Source organism: Trachypithecus francoisi, unplaced genomic scaffold, assembly GCF_009764315.1.
Source record: "Trachypithecus francoisi isolate TF-2019V2 unplaced genomic scaffold, Tfra_2.0 Lachesis_group3, whole genome shotgun sequence".
Lineage (NCBI taxonomy): Eukaryota > Metazoa > Chordata > Mammalia > Primates > Cercopithecidae > Trachypithecus > Trachypithecus francoisi.
Window position 1 is genome coordinate 137606349 of NW_022681468.1, and position 13085 is coordinate 137619433.

Consider the following 13085-nt stretch of genomic DNA (forward strand, 5'->3'; position numbering starts at 1 on the left):
TCAAAAATAAAATTAATATTATAATTGTAAACTCATTGTCTAGTATTAACTTTAGGGTTTAAGCATTTTCTTTTTGAGATTAATTAAAAGTAGAAATCAGAGAGACACAGAGAGCAGAGCAGCTTGATTTTGATGAGTGATAATATAGAAAAACTTAGCATCTCTCTAACAAGAGAGAGATTAAAGTCTCAATGAAGCCACATCTTTAAGACACCACGGTAAAAACACAGTTTTGAAAGAAAGCATTTTATTACACTAACTTAATATTTTTTCTTTTTAACAAGGGATCAAAAAAAGGGAGAAACAGATTGGTTGCCTGCAAAAATATAAAGCTGTAGATTTTGTTTCACATGGCCATGTTTGTTTATAAGCTAAAAATTTAGACCTAGGTGCAGGTGCGTGTACACTTCATCACGGTACATGACAACACTCAATGGGTGGTTATCAGAGAGTTAACATCAACATAGGTGGAGATATTAAGTCGTGTTCTGCATTACTCAGGTCTGAGGCACGGATTACTTAATTTCTGTGTTAATGCCATAGATGTAATTGAAAGTATGTTTATTAAGTTGATGATCTTGGAAGATATGAATACTGTTTGATATGACCATGATAAACTAGAGAGATTACATATTTTAAAGGATAAAATTCAAAAGGAAAATCTATAAAATAATATATATCGTATAAAATGAAAACTATAAGGAGAGACCCGACAGACCAAATAGATATAAGGTCACCTATGACCATAAGAGGAAAATAAAGTCTAACAGACATCCTCTCCAACCCTGCCTCTCTCTCTCTCTCTCTCATTTTCTTTCTCTCTTTCTCTCTCTCTCTCTCTTGCTCATCCTTGAATAATTGTTTCCTGGGGTTTCAAGTGCTTCTACATAATTTAACTCCCATTTCCTTATTCTCACAGAATGTGGTTTTCTCCTAATGATCATGTGAGTCAATTCTGGTATTACCCTCTCAATTCTGGTATTACCTTCTCTGGAAGTGTTTTCCTGACATCTCTTCCTCACATCTCCTGCTGGTTCCATACTCTTCCTTTCTACTTTCATAGTATCTTAGATAGACCTTTTTTATAGCAGTTACTTCCAACTGCGTTTTAACTGTGTCCTTTCTAGTCTCTCTCAGTTGACTATGACCCTAGAGTCGTTTATTTCCATAAAGTGATTAGCACATTGTGGCTACTCATTATGTGTTTGTTAAATGAATGAATGAAGCAGCATTTTTAAGTGAGGGCTTTTAGTTCACATTAGAGCTTCTGGAAACAGGTCAGAAGAGCTCACCTCCACTACAAAGCACCCAGTACCTAGCCTATTTAGGATCATTGTGGAGGCCCTTGAAAGGACTGGCCAAGCCAGAAATCATAAATCTGTCTTTACTTCATTTTCCAGCTAAACTGAGTGATCTGTTCTTTCCAAACTTCTGATTCGGAGCCTTCATTTATGCTATCCCCTTTGCCTGGAATGTACCCTTCCTGCCTTCTGTAGTCCTTGTTTGCTTTCTCTTACTCATTTTTGTAGACCTTGTACAGCTGTCATCTCTAGGGAACCTTCCCTGATAACCTGTTCTTCCTCTTACTGCCCCACCACGTGTATTACAATCTTGAATTACTGGCCTGTCTTTCCTATTAGATGACTGTCTTAGTCCAGTTTCTGCTGCTATAACAGAATACCACAGACTGGGTGATTCCTAAAGAGCAGAAGTTTATTTAACTCACTGTTCTGGAGGCTGAAAAGTCCAAGAGCACAGTGCTGGCATCTGGTGAAGGTCATTCAGTAGTAGGAGGGCACATGAGCATTTGAGGCAGAGAGAAAATCAGCTTAAACTCATCCTTTTATCAGGAGCCCACTCCCATGATAACTAACTCACTCCTACATTCATGCCATTAATCCATTCCTGAGGGCAGGGGCCTCATGACCTAATCAGCTCTTGAAGGCCCCATCTCCTAATTTTATGATGTTGACAATGAAATTTCAACATGAATTTTGGAGAGAACATTCAAACCACAACATCCATCAACCACATGAGGATACATATCGTGACCTTACTTAACTTATAGTTGAATGAAGCCAAGCCAGCAAATGGACTATTTCTTCTCTAGTGATGAGGATACTTTAGTAGGAACTGGAGTTTGTAGGAGACACCATTTTGCGGATTGTTAGCTGGTAGATAATTTAAAATATTTTAAATGGTTTTGTAACTTTAATTAAATAGTATAAATTTAAATTTCTTTTCTGTGGCTCCAAAGGGTATCTCCTGAAGTGGTTGACAACAGTACTATAAGATATTGAAGTAATTCTTTAGTAATGAAATAATATGTTTGAGATTTGTACGCATAAGAATTCAGAGGCCCTCTATTGCAGATTCATCCTTAGTTGTGATGCTCTCTAATTTAATGCTTGATATCTTCTTCTTCTCTGTTACTTTTTAATTTATAAGTAAATATTATTTTTAGGAAATATTCTTTTTATTTTTTTTTGAGACAGAGTTTCGCTCTTTTTGCGCAGACTGGAGTGCAATGGCGCGATCTTGGCATACCACAACCTCCACCTCCCAGGTTCAAGTGATTTTCCTGCCTCAGCCTCCCAAGTAGCTGGGATTACAGGCATGTGCCACCATCCCAGCTAATTTTGTATTTTTAGTAGAGACAGGGTTTCTCCATGTTGGTCAGGCTGTTCTCGAACTCCTGACCTCAGGTGATCCACCTGCCTCAGCCTCCCAAAGTGCTGGGATTACAGGCGTGAGCCACCGCGCCCGGCTAATGGAAATATCATTCTTATGTTCCTTTCCACATTGTTGCATGTATGAACCAGCAAAAGTCACTGTGCCTTATCACAAAGAACAGAGAAGAAATAATGTTAATCACATTCCCAAGTGGGCAGTGGAACAGGAATTAAAAGAAATTAAAGAATGTGTAAGCAGAAACTCAGTTGTATGTAAGAAAACCCAATTCCCCCTCAGAAAGAGAAAGAGCTGGAGTCCTTTAAAAATTAACTGCCTGTTTTTCTTTGGCTAGCGAGCCTTATCTCTCCTTCTTTCCCAGTCATTGTGAAGACCCTGTTTCTCTAGCTGTGCAGCTGCAAAGTCACTAGACAGATAAACCCAAGTCATAAAACATATTTTTTCTTGAAAAGTAAGAAATGATGTAATGTATGTCTCAATTAATTGAATAACTGTCTTTGTTTCTTGCTTCTGTAATATGCTTTCCCCTGCACAGATCTCCCCCCGACCCCATGAAATGTTTAAAAGGTAACTTAACTCTTTGTTCAGGGCTCAGTCCTTTGGATGTTAATCCGACTGGGCTGGTGCACCTAATTAATAAATATCCTCCTCAACCCCATCTGTCTCTCTGATTCCTTAAAAAAAAAAAAAAAAAAAAAAATTCCTGCAATATTTCTGGTGGCCGGTATGGGGATTGAACCTGCGACCTTGGCATTATCAGCACCAGTATTGACCAAAAAATCCATTAATTGGCCCCCTACTTCATAGAGACCATAGGTTCCATTATCAATCCTGCTACAGGCAGCACTGGCAGTTACTTTTTTTTATTTTTTATTTTACAGAGATGAACGAAATCAGTCCATCATCGTAAGTGGAGAGTCTGGGGCAGGAAAAACAGTCTCAGCTAAGTATGCCATGCGATACTTTGCAACTGTGAGTGGTTCTGCCAGTGAGGCCAATGTGGAGGAAAAGGTCTTGGCCTCTAACCCCATCATGGAGGTAAGACAGCAGAGTCTTTGGCTTTCTTCCTATATTCTCTTCATAAGAAACATGCTCAAAAAATTGATTGATACAGCATGTCTCAGAAAGCCCGGGGTCTCCCAGCCACTAAAATTAAGAAAATACTTTTCTACATGTTTATAAAAAATCTAGGAAAAGTAAAAATTTGGTAAGGTAGACGTTTTTAATAAAGCCCAGCTATAGCAGAATCTGCTTTAGTCTATAATCCTGAATTTTTGACCTACTAGCAAAATTGTTGCCCCTAAATACCAGACAGCAATTAAGTTTCCTTCTCCTCATTAACTGACTCATATCTATTGTTCCTTTCCTTGTGCCAGAAGTACAAGTTACTCATTTCCCCCAAGTCCTGAGTTCTTATTTATGCTCCTTCTAAAACATAAGATTTGTTATGCTCAAGTATGAATGAGTTTCATTATTCCTTTGCCCATATTTCATTTTCTGTACTTAGTCCAACCTAAGTTGGCTTAAATTTTAATATAGCTAAAATTTTAATTTTTTTCCAGATTTGAACTGTAAACTTAAACTATGATCTTTATAAGCTTTGTTGTTGTTGTTGTTCTGTCAAGAATGTAACGCAGCTATAGGTTTGTAAAAGACATTCAGTAACTGTAAGGTTTTGACAGGGGAAGAACTATGAAAGAATGTGCTTTCAAAATTCGAGTGCACTATATACAAAGTAGAAATGCCTACGCCAATGAAAATGGAATTAATTGTGTGAGAATTTGAGTATTTTAGGATTTGTAGAGTATTATTTATCTATTAATATGATTTTTGGAAAGTTATAGTTTTATATGAAGACTTATTAAGTGGAGAAAAATTAATTTTGTTAAATGAAGAGAAATTAGTTTGGACGTGCAGAAGCAAACTTCCCTTGTTAAAAATTCAAATCGGCATTTTTTTATTCCTGTCTTTTTCCTTTGTCAAGCCTCATTTGTCACCCAAACACAGATGGAGTTAAAATCGGCCTGGTGCACCTGTGGTACAAGTGGTTTTTGCAATAATCTATCTAGAGGTAATTGTGCTTGGTTTGCAGTGTTGCGTGTGACACTTCAGAACAGAATGCTGTGACCTCTTATCTGTAGGGCTGCCCTCTAGAGCAGCAGGACTTCTACTTTTTGGGATCGAAAAACAAGATATGATGGGGAAATTCAGAGGTTTCTTGGGCTGGATGTGCTATGAAAAAAAATACTGGGAATGCTTTCTGAAATAGGATGAACAGGAAGAAACAGATGCTTGCACCGAAAGAGAATAGTGAAAATGTTAAGCAGATGTTAAGATTTTGAAAGAATGTAAGCTACAGATACAGTGCTGGATGTCACTGATGTTAATATTGGGGAAATAGAATCTGCGGAGCCAGTTTTTGGTTTGGGGTCAGAAAACAGCATGTCTCCTTTTCTTGCTGTTGTTGTTTTGACTGGTTTTGGTCATGACAGATTCTTGGTATTTGACAACAGTTCCAGCCATTTTAGTCCCTAGCACTGGAATATCCCAAAGTCTTGAATGTGATAGCATTGGGTAATCCCATTTCTTCTGGGCTTGGACCATATAATACTAGGATTTGAAGTTGTCTTTGAGGATAACTGAAGTCTAGAATGAACCTTCTAGAATTTTTCATGAGTAGAGTCAACTATTTTATTACCTCTTTCAAAAAAAAAAAGAAAACTTTATTGGTTTTTCTACAACACAGATTTGAATTGTATTAGTAGGAGTGATATTAAAAATTTGGAATAGCCACTGTCATAGTCCATTTAGTGTTGCTGTAACTGTAGCCTCAGAATACCTGAGGCTGGGTAATTTATAAAGAAAAGAGATTTATTTAGCTCATGGTTCTGTGGGCTATACAGTAAGCATGGCTCTGGCATCTGCTAGGCCTCTGGTGAGGGCCGGTGTGCTGCATAACATGGCAGAGAATGTCACAGGGCAAGTGGACACACGCAAACAGGGGAAACCTGAGGGCCTCCTGACTTCATAATGACCCACTCCAGTAGAAATGAGTCTAGTCCTGAGAGAACTAATCCAGTCTCACCAGAGGGAGAACTCACTGCAGGAGAACTTTACCAAGGCTTTCACTATAGATTTGCCCCCATGACCAAAACACCTCCCACTAGACCCCACCTCCCAGCACCTCCACATTGGTGATCAAATTTCAACATGAATTTTGGTGGGGACATGTTATATCCAAACCACAGCAGTCAAAGATAATACTTACAATATGCAATTGTAAAGAATATGCCCTGCTTGCTGGGATGAACGTAAAAGATAAAGGGATCAGCTATGCTCACCTGCTTCCTTCTCTGTTATTTAGTCTGTCTAAATAATTAGAAATTGTTCATCTATAAGAATTTGGATTAAGAAAAATTTGGTACAGAGTTGAACTAATTTTCAATAACTACAAAAAAGGGCATCTCAATTTGAAAGATGGAAATGTAATATGGAGCTGAAGATCAGTTACTGGAAGAAAACATAGGTAAAATACTGCGTATGTAGTCTGAAAAATTTGTAGCTTTGAATCGTTTCGAGACTATGTCCCTATATCAGAGCCCTTTGCTGTGATATCAGGAAAGGTATATCTGCGTCTCCAGTGATCTGCTGAAACTCCTCATAGGATAATCAGCATCCTACATGGTTAACATTATAATCCAGTGTCTAAAGAGATATGCACATTATTCTTCAAAAAGGAAGCTCCTCATTCTCAGCGTAGGCTTCTTTTGCAAAATGTGAATGATGTACAGATAATTACTCTATTTGCTCCATTTCATGATGTTTGCATTTTTTCCTGGAAATTTTCATCGTAAGATGGGAATAGCACACTGAAACTTTTTTTTTTTTTAAGAGACAGGGTCTTGCTCTGTCTCAGCCTGTCCCAGGCTGATCTCAAATGAACTCCTGGGCTCAAGCAATCCTCCTGCCTCAGCCTCCCAAAGTGCTAGGATTATGGGCGTGAGCCACTGTACCAGGCCTGGATCTTAATTTTTTTATTTTTTTTGAGACAGAGTTTCATTCTTGTTGCCCAGGCTGCAATGCAATGGCATGATCTCAGCTCGCTGCAACCTCCACCCACTGGATTCAAGTGATTCTCCTGCCTCAGCCTCCCGAGTAGCTGGAATTACAGGCACATGCCACCATGCTCAGCTACTGTTGTATTTTTAATAGAGATGGGGTTTCACCATGTTGGTCAGGCTGGTCTCGAACTCCTGACCTCAGGTGATCCACCCGCCTTGGCCTCCCAAAGTGCTGGGATTACAGGCATGAACCACCGCACCTGGCCAGTTGTTCCTTTTTAATTTCAATAACCATAATTGAAGATTTTCCTCTCCATTTAGCAAAGAAGTGGCTCATGCATCATTACATTAAAATAGTAAAACCAAGATTACCAAGATCATAAAATTTATTTTTTCCTTTAGTGGCTTCTTGCTAATTAAAGTGAAAATAGTATTAGGGAGTCTCTTGTGAATGCAGTGCTTATGTGGCCGAGGCAACAATTGAGGGAGTGGACAAAAGGTACTGTTTATGTATAGAAATTTCTTTCGCTATCAGGTTCAGGACTTAGAATCAAATAATTTTATTTTTTAAAAAGAACCCTAGAGTTCCACTATCCTAGTCGATTTACATTTGAGGATACTAATGGTCCTCAAAGAGATGAAATAATGGCAAGTTGATAATAGGGTCTGGTCTGATGGGTCTTCGGGCTTCTAATTCATTTGTTCTTTCCACCATTGTTTGTCTACGTTTAAATGCATTTTACTTGAAAACAAAAGGATCTGCTTCAACTCTAGTCAATCCCTGCCTCTTCTCACAATGTGGTGGTGTTTCGACAGGTGGGCCACTCTGACGCCCAGTCTGAGTAGATGGGGAGAGATGATATGTGGAAGGTGGGGTAAGAGTTGTGGAAGGTTGGGTAAGAGTTGAGGAAGGAGGAGAAGCTGTGGCCCACCCTTCCTCCACTTGCTTAGTGCTTAGGACCGTAACTAATATTTACTGAGTGTTTATTGAGTAGCTGCTGCTACTTCTACCCCGCATGTAACCTTTCATTTGCTCTTTGGAAGAATATATTGTGTTGAGAGAAAAGCCTGCATTTATAATTAATCTCCTTTTCTAAATAAAGTAGTGAGACAGTGTACAGACTTTTTTTTTGCTGTGGTGTTTTGTAATATCAAGAGGGGTAACATCTGAGTAAATGAATAGATACATTATCTCAGGCTACATTAGATCCTTCTGTAATTTTGCCAGGAAGATATTCTTATTCTTATTTTTCTAGAAAAGATTTTAAAATGTTAATCTAAAATACAGCAATGTCCTCACTGCCAAAACAAAATAGGATGATATCTACACTCTATTTCAGAAAGTGAAAATATGTTTTCTTTGATTGATCAAAGAATCTAATGTGCTGACTTGTATGGCTGTGTTACTACTGTTTTCATTACTTACATTTGTATCACTCTTAAAACTACATTGTATTTTCACATCTTTCTCTCTGCTGTAGTTTCAATATACTAATCCTAACATAGGCTTTGTGAAGGTGAAAGAGATTAATCTTTTATGAAATTTGCTTATTAAACATTTAATATATGCATTATGTAAACACTTGCTTTTCTGACTACACCTTTTTTTTGCTTTGCCTTAAAAAAAAATTATAGAAGCGAGTTACCTAAATCAGAAAGACATATGGCATTAAAAATTTTAAGGTTATATAAAACATTTAGCAGCGAGTTATATTCTCTGCATTCTGTAGCAGATATTTTGTAAGCTAGATTTAACTGTCAAGATCCAAAGTCAAATGTTTCTTTTTCTGGTTCTGAAAATGGCCTTTAAATTGAGTGGGTAATACTAATACTCTGCTAATAAACAGTCTAACTGGACCTTTGTTGCCACAGGATAAGGTGATAGAAATATCAGGCTAAAGAGACCCTGAGCACCAGAGCAGCATTTCCAGGAAATATTGATTGGTCTTAACCATTTTATTTATGTAAAGCAGGTGAAGTTTTTTGGAAAAATATAAAAACCTGAAACTTACCTAACAAAGCCCGTGCCTTGGCAGCTCTCATTCTCATCTGTTCTCTTTCTTTGCTGGCATGAACGTTCAGATAACCCAAAAGGTGTTATGAAAATATTCTAACCTCTGAGTTCAGGTCTGCTGTTTCTGAAAATCATTTTTGTGAGAATAACAAGACAAATAAGAACTATTAGTATATATCTGTGTGATTGTGCAGTGAGCAAAGCATACACCTGTGCCTGCAGTGGCAAAAGTGGTTCTGTTCTTAAAAGAATCAGTTTTGGCTGGGTGCAGTGGCTCAAGCCTGTAATCCCAGCAGTTTGGGAGGCCGAGGTGGGTGGATCACAAGGTCAGGAGCTTGAGACCAGCCTGGCCAACATGGTGAAACCCCGTCTCTACTAAAAATACAAAAATTAGCTGGGCGTGGTGGCATGTGCCTGTAATCCCAGAGGCTGAGGCAGGAGAATCGCTTGAACCTGGGAGGCGGAGGTTGCAGTGAGCCAGGATCGTGACACTGTACTCCAGCGTGGTGACAGAGCAAGACTCTGTCTCAAAAAAAAAAAAAAAAATCAGTTTTAAGGACCTGTGTTCTACTCCATCTTTTCTCTCACTGAGCAGATTCTGTAAATGTCATGTTGTTAATTACACGTCTAAAATCTTATTTTCTCCCTTGCTTTTTAGTCAATTGGAAATGCTAAAACAACCAGGAATGATAATAGCAGCCGTTTTGGGAAGTATATTGAGATTGGTTTTGATAAGAGATATCGAATCATTGGTGCCAATATGAGAACCTATCTTTTAGAGAAATCCAGAGTGGTATTCCAGGTAAGCCAGCCATATACACAAATGTACTTGTGTTAGATTGCTGTATAATTGTTGAGTCCATGCTTGCTGGTATGCATTTTATTTCTAGACAGTTTTGAGCATATTATGACAATATTACCTCCAACCACACTTGGACTGAAGCATGGAAAATGGTGCCTGTTAGAGGCAGGGGAGTACCACTTAAATGCTAATAGTCTTTGGGGCTAGTCACTTTTAGGTTTGACTTTTCCCTACAGGTGCTTGCAGGAAAGCTTAGTTGAGAACAGGTGCTATTAGTTTAGTCTTGTCTCTCATATTTCCAAATGATAGGGAAGGTATTGTTCGATGCTTTCAATAAGTTACAGTTTGAACTTGGTTCAAGAAAAAAAATTATCTTGTCCTCTTTCCTTCCTTCTTCTCCTCTCTTAGAATTTATTATTGTTTAGATAGAATAGTGAGGGTTAAAAAAAATCTTCACAACCCAATTGTGAACTACTATCAAAAAAACAGTTGATGTATCTCTCTAGGGTTTACATTCACATGTAAGCTCTTGATCCCTTTTGATTGGAAAGTGGGAGATACCGTATATTTACATCACTAACAGGCATACATTTATATATTTATAGGTATGGATTTATCACACACTCTCAGTATAGGGCTTCTGTAGACCTACTGCTTGCCTCATGCTGTGAGATTTAGGTTTCATTGACCTCAACTGCATGCCCACTGCATTGAGGTTCAAATGCCCCTGACACTGCCATGTAACAGCATCCACAATTCCCATAGCCCAGGTCTGTCATAGGTTTGAAAGTGTCTGATAATTTGAGCAGTCTGAAGTTGCTCTGGCTTTGACTTTGGGGCTGTGCCTGATTTGTCACCACCTAAAATATAATACTTGATTTGTATAGTAAGGCAATACAAATGAAGTATTATATTTAATATCTAGGTACATACAGAACAGTGTTACTACACTGATGGCCATTTGTGTAGGTTTTTTGGAAAAGTGTCTACTTTGATAACCAGAAGAAAGAATGGGTGAAACAGAGGTAGATCTAAGAGAAGATTCAAATGTTAGAGTTCAAATAGTAGAGGTTTGATTGATAGGTAAGTGAGTAAGCGGGGAGGAAAGATGGTCCTTGGTCAGTATGAGACCAAAGGCTAGTAGTGCTTAATATAAAATGGTAAGGCCCAATCCTTATTGTCTTGTTTAGAGACACTGAACCATTTCTAGCAGTTTCCCAGTCTCCAGAGATATAGAATGTCAAGGATGTTTGGCTTGTCAAAATGAATCACACAATCAGAAGAGGCATACTTGTACGGTCCTTTATGTACAAAGAGGACCTAAGCATTTCTGCAGACTCACAGGCTTTTGTAGTTTCTGTGTGCTGAACCACCTGATCTCTTGTTTAATCATGCTTGTGGTCATTAGTATATTGGTAATTTGTTCAGTGGCTTCTGTCCCTATAATAGGTTTTCTTTTCCAGACATCATCCCCCTGTGGGCATCAAACCTGACCCTGGCCTTATTAATAAGATTCATTAGCCAACTGAGTATACTGTAAAAATCAAGGATATAGTGATAAACTATTAGGTGTATGAACAATATTATTGCAACTGTATTTTTTAGATGTATATGTGGAAAAGAGTCTCAGGAAATACTGAAAAATTATCTTAGAATTTATATGTGATTTATTTTCTATTTTATAAAAGTTATTGATTTAAAATGTATAAACTAAAATGATATGGAAGATGTACATTTGTGGCTTTCTTATAAACAACACAGTAGATGGTCCAGTTTACAATATGGCAAGAATGGGATTATTCTTTTTTCAAAGCATTTGGAAGACTGTGAATCTAAGAGGTACCATTAGAAAATAGTATTGAGTATTGCAAAAAAAAAAAAAAAAAAATGGTTTTAGTTTCCCCCCAAAAGCACTGATTGTCTTATGATTGTGGACATACATCAAGCTGTTCACTAGTTCAGAAAGCATTACTTACTATCCGATATTTTATGTTGAATTTGACCAACACACACATATTCATATATATGCATATAGGCTATAAATCAGAAGAAATAATAATCAGAAATAAGTATTAGGAAATATTGGAAAGTATAATTTATTTAACCAACTGAGATAATTAAATATTAAAATCTTATTTTATGATAGAACTTTCTGATTTTATGATAGAATTTTCTGAATTTTAGATTAAAATGCTGTAATTGAAAACTCTTCTTATTTCAAAGGCAGAAGAGGAGAGAAACTATCATATCTTCTATCAGCTTTGTGCCTCAGCAAAGTTACCTGAATTTAAAATGCTACGATTAGGTATGAATATGGCATTAAATTTATTGTTCTGGTATTGTTTTCTGTTAATTTCCAAGTTCCTAAATTTACTTGTTAAAAAGGAGCTTATCTCATACTGAAATACTTATGGATAATATGATAAAAAGTCAGCAGTTGGCTTCAAAATAACCCATGGGGTAGAGAAGGAGTAAGTAGCTGTAAAAATGGAAGAGTATTGGCCTGGAGGTGATTTTAGATGGCTGTTTAAGATGAGTAATGAGTACCTACGGGCTCATTATATTAGTCTCTCTACTTTTATATATGTTTGATATTTGCCTTGATTAAAAGAAAATAAAATTTAAAGGAGTTGATTTGTTAGAGGCCAGTAGGGTTTCTTATGAGGGGAGTAAAAGATTTGAGGAAATTATTCTAGTGTGTAGATTGGAATAAAACCTTTAGGAAAGGACTATTTATTTTACCAATTAACATAAATAAACTATAAATATTTTACCCCATTTAATTAAATTTTATTTAATTTTTAGTGTTTTATTAAAATACAATTGAAAACACAGGCAGTCAAACTCCAGACCCTGTACACTCAACTATGCCATTGCCACGTCTGATTCAGAGTGGACATAAAGGTAGAAGTCAAGGCTTTTTCATAAACCAGAAAACTTTTATTTTTCTTCGTTACAGGAAATGCAGATGACTTTAATTACACACAACAAGGAGGCAGTCCTGTGATTGAAGGAGTGGATGATGCAAAGGAGATGGCACACACCAGGCAGGCCTGCACTTTGCTAGGTAATGTCACTTTATTCTTGAGCTCTTCTGAGGAATAGCTTTTTTACTCAAGCAACCTTTGTTTAGAATATTGGCTTGACTTTATATTAAGTGGCGAGTATTGCTAAAAGATTTAATATTCCACATAGAACACATTTAGACAGCAAATGGGCAGGAGGTTTCTTTTTGGAGTGATAGAACTGTTCTAAAATTAGATTGTGGTAATGGTTGTGCAACTTTGTAAATTTACTAAAACATTGAATTGCACACTCAAAATGGGTGAATTTTATAGTATGCAAATTAGCCTTCAATAAAACTGTTCAAAATATATATTTGGGGCATCAGGGGAGGGCTACTTGTAATTCTTTGCTTAAATTTTTATAAAATCTGAAACCTGAAGCTAAGTGAAATGGGCTCCTCTACAAGCTCGCATTTTGTAGGAGCTTTTGGTTTGTTTGGTTGGTTTTGGGG

At 37.2% G+C, this 13085-nt stretch overlaps 1 protein-coding gene across 9 annotated transcripts in view; it reads left to right on the top strand.

Moving 5' to 3' along the window:
- Positions 1-13085, top strand: part of MYO5A (myosin VA) — a 223219-nt gene that overhangs the window by 96761 nt on the left and 113373 nt on the right. For all 9 annotated transcript variants that reach the window (XM_033190085.1, XM_033190088.1, XM_033190086.1 and 6 more), the window contains exons 5-8: positions 3573-3729; positions 9425-9568; positions 11792-11873; positions 12528-12635. In XM_033190085.1, the coding sequence (XP_033045976.1) occupies positions 3573-3729; positions 9425-9568; positions 11792-11873; positions 12528-12635 (491 nt within the window). The remainder of the gene's footprint in view (positions 1-3572; positions 3730-9424; positions 9569-11791; positions 11874-12527; positions 12636-13085) is intronic.